The sequence below is a fragment of the Artemia sp. Qi Xiang Cuo genome, chromosome 3, assembly GCF_049724085.1.
Source record: "Artemia sp. Qi Xiang Cuo chromosome 3, ASM4972408v1, whole genome shotgun sequence".
In the NCBI taxonomy this organism is placed as follows: domain Eukaryota; kingdom Metazoa; phylum Arthropoda; class Branchiopoda; order Anostraca; family Artemiidae; genus Artemia; species Artemia sp. Qi Xiang Cuo.
This window is the reverse complement of record NC_142796.1, coordinates 35,227,753-35,241,465: the sequence shown is the minus strand read 5'-3', so window position 1 is coordinate 35,241,465 and position 13,713 is coordinate 35,227,753. Positions and strand designations below refer to the sequence as shown.

Sequence of the window (13,713 nt, the reverse complement as noted above, 5' to 3'; positions counted from 1 at the left end):
TCTCAACTCTAACTGTGTACTTTTTAAATTGTAAAGGGTGAATTGCCTTGACTTTCGCACTTGGGACTAAACTACGTTCCACATAGTTTCTATAGAAACTCATGTCGAAATTATTTTTACAAAGTGTGTAGTTACCCCCTTGCAAACTTGTTTGATATCCTTGTTGTGCCTTTTCACACAGTATACCATCGGCCCAGGAAACACACCACTGGATATCAGATCGCTACCCGTTTCAGATTTTAACATTAACAATTGATTTGGGGCCTGGCATTCAACTAGCTCTGGGTAGAGGGATTGATTCCAGTTGATGTAGTCCATTCGTGAGCTGATGTACTCGCCATTTTCCAAATCATTCAATAAATTTTCAGTTTTAACTTTTAACAGGAGTGAATCAGTGTCCCCGTAATACACTTGAACTTGTCCCTCAATCGGCCATTGTACCTTGCGTAAATTATAATAAAATGACAACATGAGTTTTTTAGGTATTTCCGTTATTGCACTTCGCCTGCAATATTTTTATTTGGAACAATTATTCTTTTCTCTCGATGTAGGAGCACCATATCAGAGTCTATGACAGTGAACGATCTGTAGTTTGAAACAGCAATGAGCCGAGCAAAATATTTTGGATTAGTTAGAATGTGATATTGACTTCTGTTTCGTGCGCTTTCACACATTTTACCGAAGGCTGAGTTCAAAATGAATTTATAGATTTCCTTCTCAACCTTCGTTTTCGCTTGTGAACGCCTTTTGTGAAGTCTTTTACCGAGTCATGGATTTCCATGGGTATTTCACCGTCAATCTCAGAAAACCATCCCTGTGCCCCATTCTCCTCAACGCTAGCAATGTTGGGGAAATTCGAAGCACATGGATTGTTAAGCCATTTATAATTGCCACACGGCAACAGTAGTGAGATATTGCCGATGGGTAAAGAGAATTTATATCCAGAAAAACTGCGTCTGACTTTTCATCGGTGTGCTGTCCGGTCGGATCAGTTTTCATGATACAATCCACGTGAAAAACATACCCACCCCTCATTGATCTTTCTACAAACAGATTCTGATCCTCATCGGCAATCAGACCTATTTCTTCTCTGCTGATTTTAAGTATCAAGTCCATCACCAGATGAGGAGTGGAAAAATAATACCCTAAATCCAACCCAAATTCCCCATAGATTTTATCCGTATTTTTGCACACAATGTCCAGAAGAGTGAGTACGTCACTGGCCAAGTATAGTTTACAGTAATCCCACCCATTTTTCATCCGCCCTTTGCCCAAACCCTCTTAGAAAATTCATAGTCGCTAGTGGTGCACTCTCTCTCAGTAAGAGAATTTTAAAAAGTTTCAATGGGCGGTAATGACACCTCATCTAGCCTCGAGGCAGAATTGTAGTAACCATATGCATATATGCCCTTACACGTTAATTAATCATACATTTCATCATCGGGGAAGCGCTCTTTAAGGAAGGGGAAGCTATTAAAATTGTCGCTTTTCTGTACCTGAATCAATTGACATAAGGAATATGGGAAGAAACTGAAAGAGTCTAAAAACTGATTTTATTCAGGCATGTGATACCCTTTTCAACTGTTTTCCACATGAATTCTAGCAGCAGTAGCTTCACTGATGATTTGGGTATGATATTATATGAAAAAGAACCATCTATCCATGGGTGGTCTATAACTCCCCCCTTGGCAATTCGGGCCAACACCGGTAAAATAAACTTTCAATAGTAATTGCAATTATATATAAAACAGTCACAAAAAATTGCCGAGTAACGTTGACATTACACGATTGATGTGCAACCCCTCTAAAGTTACTCCCCCCCCCGATGTAATTTCCTGCCGTAAATGAGCGTGATCGATCACCTTCCTCTGTCCCCCATTCCCAATACCATTATCGACTTCACCCTTGCAAACCCAACATATTTTATTATTTCCAAGTGTCAATCTGTCATCTGGTTTTAGGAGCATTGGATAGTTTGTGTAACGAAGGCGCGAAATTGCACCGTTCGCTGTTTTGATTAGACTTACCAATGCCAAGCGCATGCGCCTTCACCGCCCAACGACTCAACTACATCCAACACTGGAATATCGTTGCGCATGAGCGTAAGAGACCCCTATGGCCTCATGTATTTTAACACGATTTGAATTTGACGAATCGTACACGTCTGTGAGTTTCACTTCGCAGTCTAAAGCGATCTTATTGCTCTGTAGGAGCGTGTTCTGGAAATTATTAAAACGTAAGATCGCTCTATCTCCGCTAACCGTTTCCACAGCCTGGTATCCATTACGTTTACAGTATCAATTCTTAAAACGTAAGATCGCACTTTCTCCACTTACAGTTTCCACAGCCTGGTATCCATGACGTTTACAGTGTCTCATGTGATGTTTTAACTTTAAATCAGTCGAAAATCTGGAGAGGCATGTCGGATAATAGTGACGTGCACTCTGTTTTTCACCCTCCCCCAAAACCCTACTAATATCTGTAATTGGATTAAAATGTCCAATTGAATCAGGTTCTGTGGGTGGCGTGTATAGAAGCCAAACCCAATGCTCCACTGACTCAATTGCCGGAGCCCTGACTGGAAATAAAACACCTTTTTTTATCAGAACGCTGGCCCTCCTCAAATTCTATGTCATATTGCAACACCGTGACACCAATCTTTAAATCTGCATTAGCCCGCTCAAAAATATCAATTCCTTTTAATGTCAAGGGAAATTGACCATTTAAACAATGAAAATCTACTACTGGAAACTTTTAACCCTCCATCCCATTAACTGCTAATTTGTCCAATTTTTTCTTTGAGGCATCCTTCAATAGGGGTCTATAGGCGGCAATCAAAAATGCATACTTGGAACACTTTAGCCTCGCATCGAAAGAGATTCCTTGTACCCCCTTACAACCCTCTAAATCTGAATGATATTTTATATTCAATTGCCCTCCCTCCCCCATGCCCCCTCTTAAAATAAAATCCTTTTTTATATCTAGAAACATTAACGTTTAAAATCTCAATAGATAAAACCATCGACCCGTTACCCCCCCTCGTTATAATTATCCAGTTTAGTTTGAATGCTATTAACCCAATCTAAAAAAAACTCCTCATAATTTGATAATTGCAGGCGAATTGCTAACATCTCTGTATGCAAGTATTTCGAATTACTTGCTCGCATTTTCATTTAAAAAAATATTTTTAGTGCTATTGATGCTATTAAACTATCCCTTCCACCCCACACCCCCATCTGTTTTTCAAAAAGGGCTCAAATCTTGTTAACATATAAATGGGTAATGTCCACGGGATCAGTTATTATATCCCCTGACACTAAAGAGTTGAAGGGGTCACCGAATTTGGCGCAGTAGAATTTTGTATGGTGCAAGGCAGAGTTTGAAAGAAAAAAATCTGGAAGTGTAAATACTTGTAGGGGTATTGTTGCATTACTACTACTAATAGCATTAACCTCAATGGTGGGGGGTGGCATAGAATCGTCAATAGCACTACTCCCAGCCTGTTCAATTGCATTAGTTGGACGTGGTGTGAAATCACACAAATCACTAAACAGAAAAAATCCATTGTTCCAACATCGGTCTTTACTTAGGTATTTTACTTAGGTCTTTACTATTGCGATGCCTATGATTACGTTTAGAATTTCCAAATTTCATCATCGCTCTTTGCTTCCATCAGGGAAACTTTGTTTTTCTGCTTAAGTTGGAAATTTTTTTAATTTTTTGGGACGAATATATACACGTATCCAGTTTTATATTCATCAGTTCGTAAAACAAAACAAACAAAATATAAAAGTTATCATAGGTGGCACAATAACGCTGCTTAAAAGAAAAGAGCGAAATGGGCATACTATATTTATTTTTTTTACCAAGGCACTTCGTATAAAAGGAGTTTCCGTAGAAACTTCGAAAAGAGCTCATTCTATTGTCTTTTGAAAATTCTAGTGCACTATAGAATTCGACGTTTCGAAGAAACTTCGAAAGGAGCTTATTCTATTGGCTTTAAAAAATTCTAGTGCCTTTTTTAAGAGTCAAAATTAATCAGAGGGTAACGACCCCCCCCCGCTCCAAACCCCCATAATTTACCAAAACACATCCAATCAATATTTTGAGCTATCCAATTTGTTCAGCATAAGTAAAAGATTCATTAACTATGTCTTTGGAGATATCAACCTCACATAGCTCTCAGGGCAAGGGCTATAAGTTATGCTAGTTGCCTATTGTTAACATATAAGGTTTTATCAAATTGGTGGTCGTACAAACATCGGAGGGGGCTCATTCGATTGGAAATCGGAAGTTCTGTTGGCGTTTTTAAAAGCAAAAAGTGATTGCAGGGCAAATAGCCCCGCCCCCTTTTTCAAAAATGCATCTGATCTAAATTTTGAGATAATCATTCGGTTGAATATAGTCCAAAGATCATATAACAGTACCACTAGGGTTGGAACAAACCCCGAAGAGCCTGGGGGAACTAGCCACCCCCCTCCTATGCCCTGTTGTCCCCAAATGCATCCAATCGAAATTTTGAGATAGCCTTTTTGTTCTCAAATAGTCCAAAGATCATATAACAAAGCCACTGGGGTTGACAAAAAAACAGCCTGGGGCAAGGGTTGTAAGTTATTCTCCGGGGCATATAAGGTTTTTATAAAAGGGTTGGTCATATAAACTTAGGAGGGGGCTCATTTGATTGGAAATTGAAAGTTCTAGTTCTCTTTTTTAGAGTCAATATTGATCAGAAGTCAACAAGCCCCTCATCTTTTTGAAAAATTCATTCAATCGAAATTTTGAGATAGCCATTTTGTTCAGAATGGTGGAAAGATCATATAACAATCCCTCCCGGGTTGACACTAATACTCTTTATCATTGTAATTAATAATTGTTTTGCTTCTTTACCATGTTCTATACAGGCACACCTCCAGGAAAGGGGTAAAATTACCCCCCAGATGTGTAAAAGAAAAATTTTAGATTGACGTTTTTTTTTCTCAAGCGAAAATTACCCTTGAAATTTTGAAAAATACCTTTTAGCATCCTTATGCAGAGAATAGAACAAAATTCTTGCTTCCTCCCTGTATTTTCTGCGATTGGTACCGTTGGCTTATGCTCCGATCCCTGAAAATTGGTTATCGATAATCTAATCAAAATATTTGCTTTTATTTTTAATTTGTTTTCCCTTGTTGGTACAAAACCTCAGTTTTTCCCCCAAAAGATATGGAAAATATTTTCGTTTTACTCTAGTTGAGATGATATAGTTACTGGGACACCAGCGACAATCTTGGCCTTGTTATATTTTCATGGAAAAAATTTGTCCCACCCTTCACAAATTTCGATAAGCATCGGTCTTTTCGATTCTTTAATAAAAGTAATTAAATGAAAAAAAACAAGTTTTTTTTAACAGAAAGTAAGGAGTGACATTAAAACTTAAAACGAACAAAAATTATTATGTATATGAAAGGGGCTGTCCCCTCCTCAATGCCTCGCTCTTTACGCTAAAGTGTTTTATTGTTTTAAGAAATAGAGTTATGAGAAAGAGTCAAACTTTAGCATAAAAACCGAGGCGTTGAGGAGGGACAGGTCCTTTCATATACGGAATGATTTCTGTTCGTTTTAAGTTTTAATGTCCCTCCTTACATTCAGTTAAAAAAAACTTTTTTTATATTTAATTTCTGAACCTTTTTTGAATTAATGGAGGTTTTGATTTTGGCTCACCGTACATGAATAATTAAAGCGGAGTTTGCATATTAATTTTACTTTTTTTGGCTAAATGGCTTTCTCGGAAGTTGTTTAATTTTATTTACGAACGTTTTTATTAGTAATGAATATACGTAACTTACGAATTAACTTACGTAACGAACTCTATATTCGTATATTTTTCTTACGTATATTAGGGGGCTTGCCCCCTATTCAATACCTCGCTCTCCATGCTAAAGTTCATTTTTTTTTTCAATTCTTTAAGGGTGACCCCTTAATCACAAAGGCCGTTAATTAGAATAAATAGCTCTTAGGAAAGTTCTAAAAAATCTTTAGCGTAAAGAGCGAGGTACTAACTAGGGGGCGAACCAAATCATATACGTAATATTTTCTGTTCGTTTCAAGTTTTGATGTTGAAAAGTTTTCAGTTGAAAAGTTTTTCAGTTGTTTTTTTTATTTAGATTCTGATTGTCTTTTTAAATAATGTTGGGAAATACGGCGCCCCCTTCATAGCAATGTCCCTTCCTCCGTAAGAACTTCCATCATGGAAAGATCCTCCCACGTAACCTCCAACCCAACCCACCCACCCCTCTCCCCGCTACCAGAAAAAATCTCCAATGAAAACGTCTGTATGCTTCCCAATAACCAATACTATACGGTATGCAAACATTGGGCAAAGTTCTTGACTTGCAGCCCTTCCCCTGGGGCCTTTGGGGGATTAATTCATCCTCGAAAGATATAGTTATTATATTTTTGACTATGTTGAACAAAATATCTATCTCAAAATTTTTGTCGGGTGACTTTGGGAAATAAAATGAGCGTGGGATGGGGGTTGCCCTCCATTTTTTGGTCCATTAAGAAGGGCACTAGAACTTTCAATTTCCGTTCGAATGAGCTATCCCGCCATATTCTAGGACCACTGGGTTGATACGATCACCCCAGGGGAAAAAACAACAAACAAACAAAAACAAATAAACACGCATCCGTGATCTTTCTTCTGGCGAAAAATACAAAATTCGACATTTTTGCAGATAGGAGCGTGAAACTTCTACAGTGGGGTTCTCTGATACGCTAAATTTGATGGTGTGGTTTTCATTGAGGTTCTATGACTTTTACGGGATGTTTCCCCCTTTTTTCGAAAATAAGGCAAATTTTCTCAGGCGCGTAACTTTTGATGGATATATATAAACTTGATGAAACTTGTAGATTTGAAATCAGCATATAAATTTGATTCTTTTGGTGCATCTATTGGTATCAAAATTCCATTTTTTAGAGTTTCGGTTACTATTGAGCCGGGTCGCTCCTTACTTACAGTTTGTTACCACGAACTGTTTGAAAAAGAGGTACTTGTTAGCTATACGGAACACACCCGAGATGTAAAGTTATGTTAATCCTAATAAAACATGCCAAATATGATGAAAATATAATACTCTTTATATAATAATGTAATTTGGGCTATATATTCACAAATTCGGGGGTGTGGGGGTAAAGTAACCTAACTTAACCTTTAATTACCCCCACTCCCCTATTGCGCAAATATATAGCCCAAGTTATACAATTCCAATGCATTCTGTCACCCGTTATTTGTCTTTGTGGCTATGAAACTGGTTTTCACAGATCGTACTTTATCATTATTATCCTTATTAAATTATCCTTAGCATACTCTCACCCCTCCCCCCCCTCCCCCCAGACCTATCCTCAGAGCCTATGTGGGTCATTTAAAATCTAAAGGTATAGTTTTAAAACCTTTCAACTATGGTAAACAAAATGGCGATCTCAAACTTTTGATTGAACAATTTTCGGGGCGAAAGGGAGGTAGTAGGGGGGCTAGTAGACGTCTAATCTTTTTGCTTAATTAAAAGAGACACCACATTTTTTAATTTCCGCTCAAATGAACTCTCTCCCGATGTTCTAGGACCGTTGGTTCGATACCATCGACCCTGGGAAAAAAATTGACACGCATCCGTGATTGTTCTTTTTGAAAATAATAAAAAAAATTGAACACTTTTGCAGATAGGGGCTTGAAACCTCTTCACTAGGGTTCTCTGATAGGCCGAATCTAATGGTTTGATTTTAATTAAAATTATTTGACTTTTAGTGGATGTTTGGTCCCTCTTTCAGGCAAATTTTTGCAGTTTCTTAGCCTTTTATGGGTAAAACTAAGCTTAATTATTCATTATCAATACACATACAATAATACAGTGTGCTGGTATACCATACATAACATAAAATACAAAACATAACATAACAAAAAACATATACCCCCAACAGAGAGCAAAGCTCGTAAAGTTGGGTAAAAAACAAAAAAAAAACAAAAAAAAAAAACATTTCCTCATCATAACAAAAGAGAAAAGAAAAAAAAAAAAAAAAAAAAAAAAAAACCTGGTTAAAGAAAAAAAACAAAAAACATAACAAACATAAAGAAAAAAAACGCGGGACAAGTGAGGCACGGAAGGCTGTGCCAACATGGGTAACAAATATAAACAAAAAAAATAATAATAATAATAAAAAAAATTTCTATTCCACCATCACAGGTCAATACATAATTTTAAAATTTTCTTCCTTAGAACTGATATTTGCCGAAATGATGCCTCAATTTGAATTCTATCTTTCAGCCCATATTTATTTGAAATAAATGGTATTTGGTATCTAATTGAAAATCTAGATCTTTCACAATTAACAAAGGGAATTCGATATGTTCCAGAACACCTAAGAGCCGAAGGAGAAGGCAGAATCAACAGAGATTTTTCATAAAAATAACTACTAGGATCTTGTATTTTAAAATGCCATATTGATATATTAAGTTCTCTTATATGTTTCAGATCTAATAAATTCAAGAAAAGAAATAATGTTTCATTTTCCGATGCATCTCTAAGTTTTGATGGACATTGTAAAAAATTTCCAAGTATTCTCACTGCTTTATTTATATATCTGTAGGGGTTTTATATGCGTCCAAAAAGTATTTAAATAAATAATTGTGCAATAATTTAAATAAGGAGCAATCAAAGAATTTGGAATCAACATAATAAGCCGATGATATAACGATTGATATTGAAATTCCGTTTCTAGAGTTTTGGTTGCTATTGTCCCTCCATTCTTACTGTTCGTTACCACATACTGTTGTATAAGTTAGCACATAAATCCAAATCTGAAAGAATAGGACGTTTTCTGCGCTTACTAGGTGTTTCAATTACAAATAAGAGAATTTAGAGAATTATCGGAGTATTGATTAGGTATTAGAAGTAAAGATTAAAACCATCAGACCCAGAGTAGATACCCCCTTCCCCTCTTACTCCCAACCGACTTCAATCATCAAACTATAATCGATTTAATGTATCTTCTCACATTACAAATCCTATTATAAAAAAAGGTCCTATTCCTTTCAAAGGTTTTAACAGAAGAAAATCTAATTTAGAACTGGTAAATTATAGAGAAAAAAGAACCATAAATATGAAGACAAAAATTTGACCTGTGCAAATGTTGTGAAATAGGAAATATAGAACATTTTGCAATTTTGTAATTAACTAGGTCCACCTATTATCTTGATGATAATACAATGAATCTACCCGCAATATTTTGAAAAATCCCTAGATTTAGGAAAAATCTCTAGTTTTAGAACAAAAATCACTATAAGTCACTAGCTAGAAAAAAATCACTAGGCAACATAAAAAATCACTAGAAATAGTGATAAATCGATAGGAGTGGCAACCCTGATTGACAGTAAAAACATTGCCCTGGTGTACATGACTTACTAGAGAAGAACAGAAAAGGGGGGACGTCTTTCAAAACCCCAACTAATCAAAGAAATTGCTTGCTAAGAAAGTAATATCTAAATTTACGATGCATCGGTATGTTTGGAATTTAAAATTCCTTTGTTTTAAACTAAAAATGTGGAATGGACAACCAAACTAAGTTAAACCATGTTATAAATAGTGGAGGGACCGAGAGAAAAAAAAATTAAAACTATTTATCTCCATTTTCGACTGTAACCATTCACAAAACTTAGCTGGGATTCATGGTATTTTTTATTAAATTTCATATTCAGTTTTTGGCCTGATTTTGTTTTAACTCTACTCTGTTTGCTCCATTTTTGATTTTTAAATCTTAATTTGTTTTAGCAACTTTAAAGAAGAACGGAGAAATTGTTCATTCAAGCTACAATCATCCGGATATATTATTTTCTCGTGGTTGGCCAGCTGATGAATATGATAAAAACCCATATTCTGCCACACAGCTTATGAGAGACGATTTAAGAAGCTCAGAATATGCTGAGTTGGAACAAACTAGGTTTGCTGTTTATGGTAATGCACCTTCAGCTTACGCATCAACTGCTATTGTTACATCTTCCTACAAGAATGGAAACAAATATCAATACCAAGTAAGTTTATTTGCAGAAATTTTAATTGAAGGTAGGGACAAATGAACATAAAAAGGTGTAAATAGCCTTAAAACTGAAGATTTAATGTAGGTTCAATATGATTTGAAGTGCTAGCGTCATAAGCAATCTAGTGATGTTCAAATTTGATAGACGAGTTATCTAAGTCCAATTGTTTATGAAGCATTGATTTTAACCTTATAAACGAAAGAGGAAGCACTTACAAATATGTAGCCTGCATATAGCCTGCAGAATATCTTTTGGAGCGGATCTGGCAAATGGATATATTTTAATAAATATGAACAGTTTTATTTTGTGTTCTTTTGGATTTTTATTTAGTAAAATGTTTATTGTGTAGCGCCTATTCGTTTCTAACGGTTATGGCAGTGTTTGGACTCAGTTAACTAGTCTTATGAAAATCAACAGAGGTTCAACCACAACTTGTTTTTCCAGTGATAATATTGTAATCCATTGATTATAGGTAGCGCAATAGTGCTGCCTAAATAAAGAGCGATGTGGGCACAATGTTTTTTTTTTTTAGACCAGGGCACTTTGTATCAAAGGAGTTGTTGTAGATACTTTGAAAAGGGCTCAATCAATCGTAAATTGAAATGGGTCTTGCCCTTTATAATAGTCGAAAGTGATTGGAGAACAACCTCCCTACAGCCCTCAAGGCAAGGGTTGTAAGTTATACCCTGGGGGCATATAAGGTTTAAATAGAAAAGGTGATCGTATAAGCTTCGAAGGGGGTTCATTGGATTGCTTATCAGAAGTTTTAATGCCCTTTTTGAGATACAGAGTGATCTGAGGGTCGAATCCCCCCCCCCAGACCTCGTATTTTCCCGAAAAGCATCGGATAGAAATTTTGAGATTGCCATTTGTTTTCGTATAAATTTCAAAAAGGTATCATTCGATTCGAAATTGAAAAAGCTAGTACCGTTTTTAATAGTCGAAAGTGATCGGAGGGCAACTAACATCCCTCCGACGCCAGCTATTTCCCCAAACATATTCAATCAAAATTTTGAGATAGCTATTTTGTCCAAGGTAGTTGAAAAGTCCAGAAATTATGTCTTTGAGGATGACAACCCTTCTCCCCCCACAGTCTTTAGGGCAAGGGTTGTAAGTTATGCCCTGGGGGAAGATAAGGTTTATACAGAAAGTGTGATCGTATAAACTTCGGAGGGAGCTCATTGGATTGGTAATCAGAAGTTCTAGTGCCCTTTTTAAGATTCAAAGTGATTGGACAGTGGATAACCCCTTCTCCCACACCTCTTATTTTTCCTAAATGCAATTTATAGAAATTTTGAAATGGACATTTGTTGCCGCGGAGACATTGAAAAAGGCTCATTCAATTGGAAAATGAAGGGGCTAGTGCCACTTTTATTAGTCAAAACAGATTGGAGGGGAACGTAGAATCATTGAGGATGACACCCCATCCCCCAGAGCCCTCAGCAAAAGGGTTATAATTTATGCCCCGAGGGCATATAAGGTTTCAATGGAAACGTCGGTCGTACAAACTCCAGAGGAGGCTCATTTGATCGGAAATCAGATTTTCTAGTTCCCTTTCTAAGAGTCAAAGTGACCGAGGGCAGCCTCTCCCTCCTCCCTCACCCCCCCACCCCCATCTACGTTTTATTTTCTAGAAAGTCCTCAACAAAAGGGTTATAATTTATGCCCCGAGGGGATATAAGGTTTCAATGGAAACGGTGGTCGTACAAACTCCAGAGGAGGCTCATTTGATCGGGAATCAGATTTTCTAGTTCCCTTTCTAAGAGTCAAAGTGATCGGGGGCCACCTCTACGTTTTCTTTTCCACAAATGCATCCGATAACATTTTGAGATAGCCATCTGTTCAAAAATAGTCCAAAGATCATATAATTAGCCCTTTGGGGTGGACGAAATGCACCAGAGGGAGTAAGGGCTATAATTTATGCCCCAGGGGCATATAAGGTTTTTACGGAAGGGGTGGTCATGTTAACTTTATAATAGGCCCATTTGATTTGAAATTTATAGTTCTAGTTCCCTTTTAAAAGTCAAATATAATTGAGAGCAACTAGTTCCCCTAACTGACATCCTCTTTTCCCAAAACGAATTCAGCCGAAATTAAGAAGAACCCATTTTGTTACCAATAGTCCAAAAATCATATAACAATGTCTTTAGGATGGACACAATCCCCCAGAGCCCATGGGCAGGGGCTGTAAGTTATGTCCTACAGCATATAAGGTTTTTATGGAATGGTTGGTCGTATAAGCTTCGGATCGGATGGAGCTCATTTAGCGATTACGGATTTTTTACTTCCAATCAAATTTGATTGAAAGTCGGGAGTTTTAGTGCCCTTTTTAAGAGTCAAAAATGAATGTAGGGCAATCAGTCCCCCCCCAAGCCTATCATCCCCCAAATCATATCTGATCGAAATTTCAGGAAATCTATTTTGTTCAGCATTGTTGAAAGGTCCAGTAATTATATCTTTGGGATGTCAACCTCCCCACAGTCTTCAGGACAAGGGCTGTAAGCTTGGCAAGTCGTTTATTGTTTAGACATAGTGTATGTTATTGAGAAAGGTATGCATGTTTGGACTTTACTTTCCAAGAGGATGAAGGGCATTCATGTGAGCCTTTCAGAGAATGTTGAGGGGAGTGTTGAACTAAATCGAAACAAATTATGTGTATAAGGATTGTCTAAAGTGTGTAATATAGGAATAGCCGAGTTGTATATTTGAAAAATTCAGGAAATGATAGGGGAAATGATCAAAAAGGCAATATTTGCATGCTACCGACACTACTACAACTACCACAACAACTACTTCCAAACTATGCCATTTACGGTATTGAGGGGAAATTCGGTCAATGCTGGTAATGCATGTTTGAACTTTACTTTCCAAGGAGACTAAAGGTATTCAGGTGAGACTTTCAGATAATGTTGAGGGGAGTGTTGAATTAAATCAAAACAAGTTATTTGTATATGGAATGTCAAAAGGGTGCAACACCGGAATAACTGAGTAAACAATAATTTGGAAAATTCAGGAAATAATAAAGGGAGAAGATCGAAAGGCAATATTTGCCTGTTACCAAAACTACCGCAACTGCTACAACTACTACCACAGGACTCTTTTTACAGTATTAAAGGAAAATTTGAACTTAATGAAAAGACGCTATGTGCATGCATACTGTCTAAATAGTGTATCTCAAGAATTGACTTGGGTATTAGGTTGGAACTTTCAGGAAATACTTAAAGGGGAAGATCATCTCACCAAAAGGCAATATGTAAAAACTACTGCTAATACTACTGTTACTGCTACAATTACTGCTACTACTCCTATTGCAACTACTTGTAGGGCTAAGAGCATTGAGATGAAAGTTTCAAAGATTAGATGAACATGCAGGTTATAAAAGGACATATCAGCAATGTTAAGGCAATGACTAAATGTATTAATTTGAAACTTCCAGGACTTGATAAGAGGGCTGTTCTACTGACTAAAACGCTATACGCTAATTCTACTGCTTCTACTAATACTACCGCTATTCTATACTATTACTAGTGACATCAATACTACTACTGTGACTATTTTATTTTAAAGAATATTCTTGGGTTGGTCTTAAAAATTAGCTTATTTTTGGTATTTACTTTTACAAATAATTTAGTCTAGGTTTTTGCTAA

At 36.6% G+C, this 13,713-nt stretch overlaps 1 protein-coding gene across 2 annotated transcripts in view; it reads left to right on the top strand.

Annotated features, from left to right (window-relative positions):
- The window catches only part of LOC148954039 (roundabout homolog 2-like), a 386,920-nt gene that overhangs the window by 330,099 nt on the left and 43,108 nt on the right, over positions 1-13,713 (top strand). For both annotated transcript variants that reach the window (XM_089085754.1, XM_089085755.1), the window contains exon 14: positions 9,801-10,060. In XM_089085754.1, the coding sequence (XP_088941880.1) occupies positions 9,801-10,060 (260 nt within the window). The remainder of the gene's footprint in view (positions 1-9,800; positions 10,061-13,713) is intronic.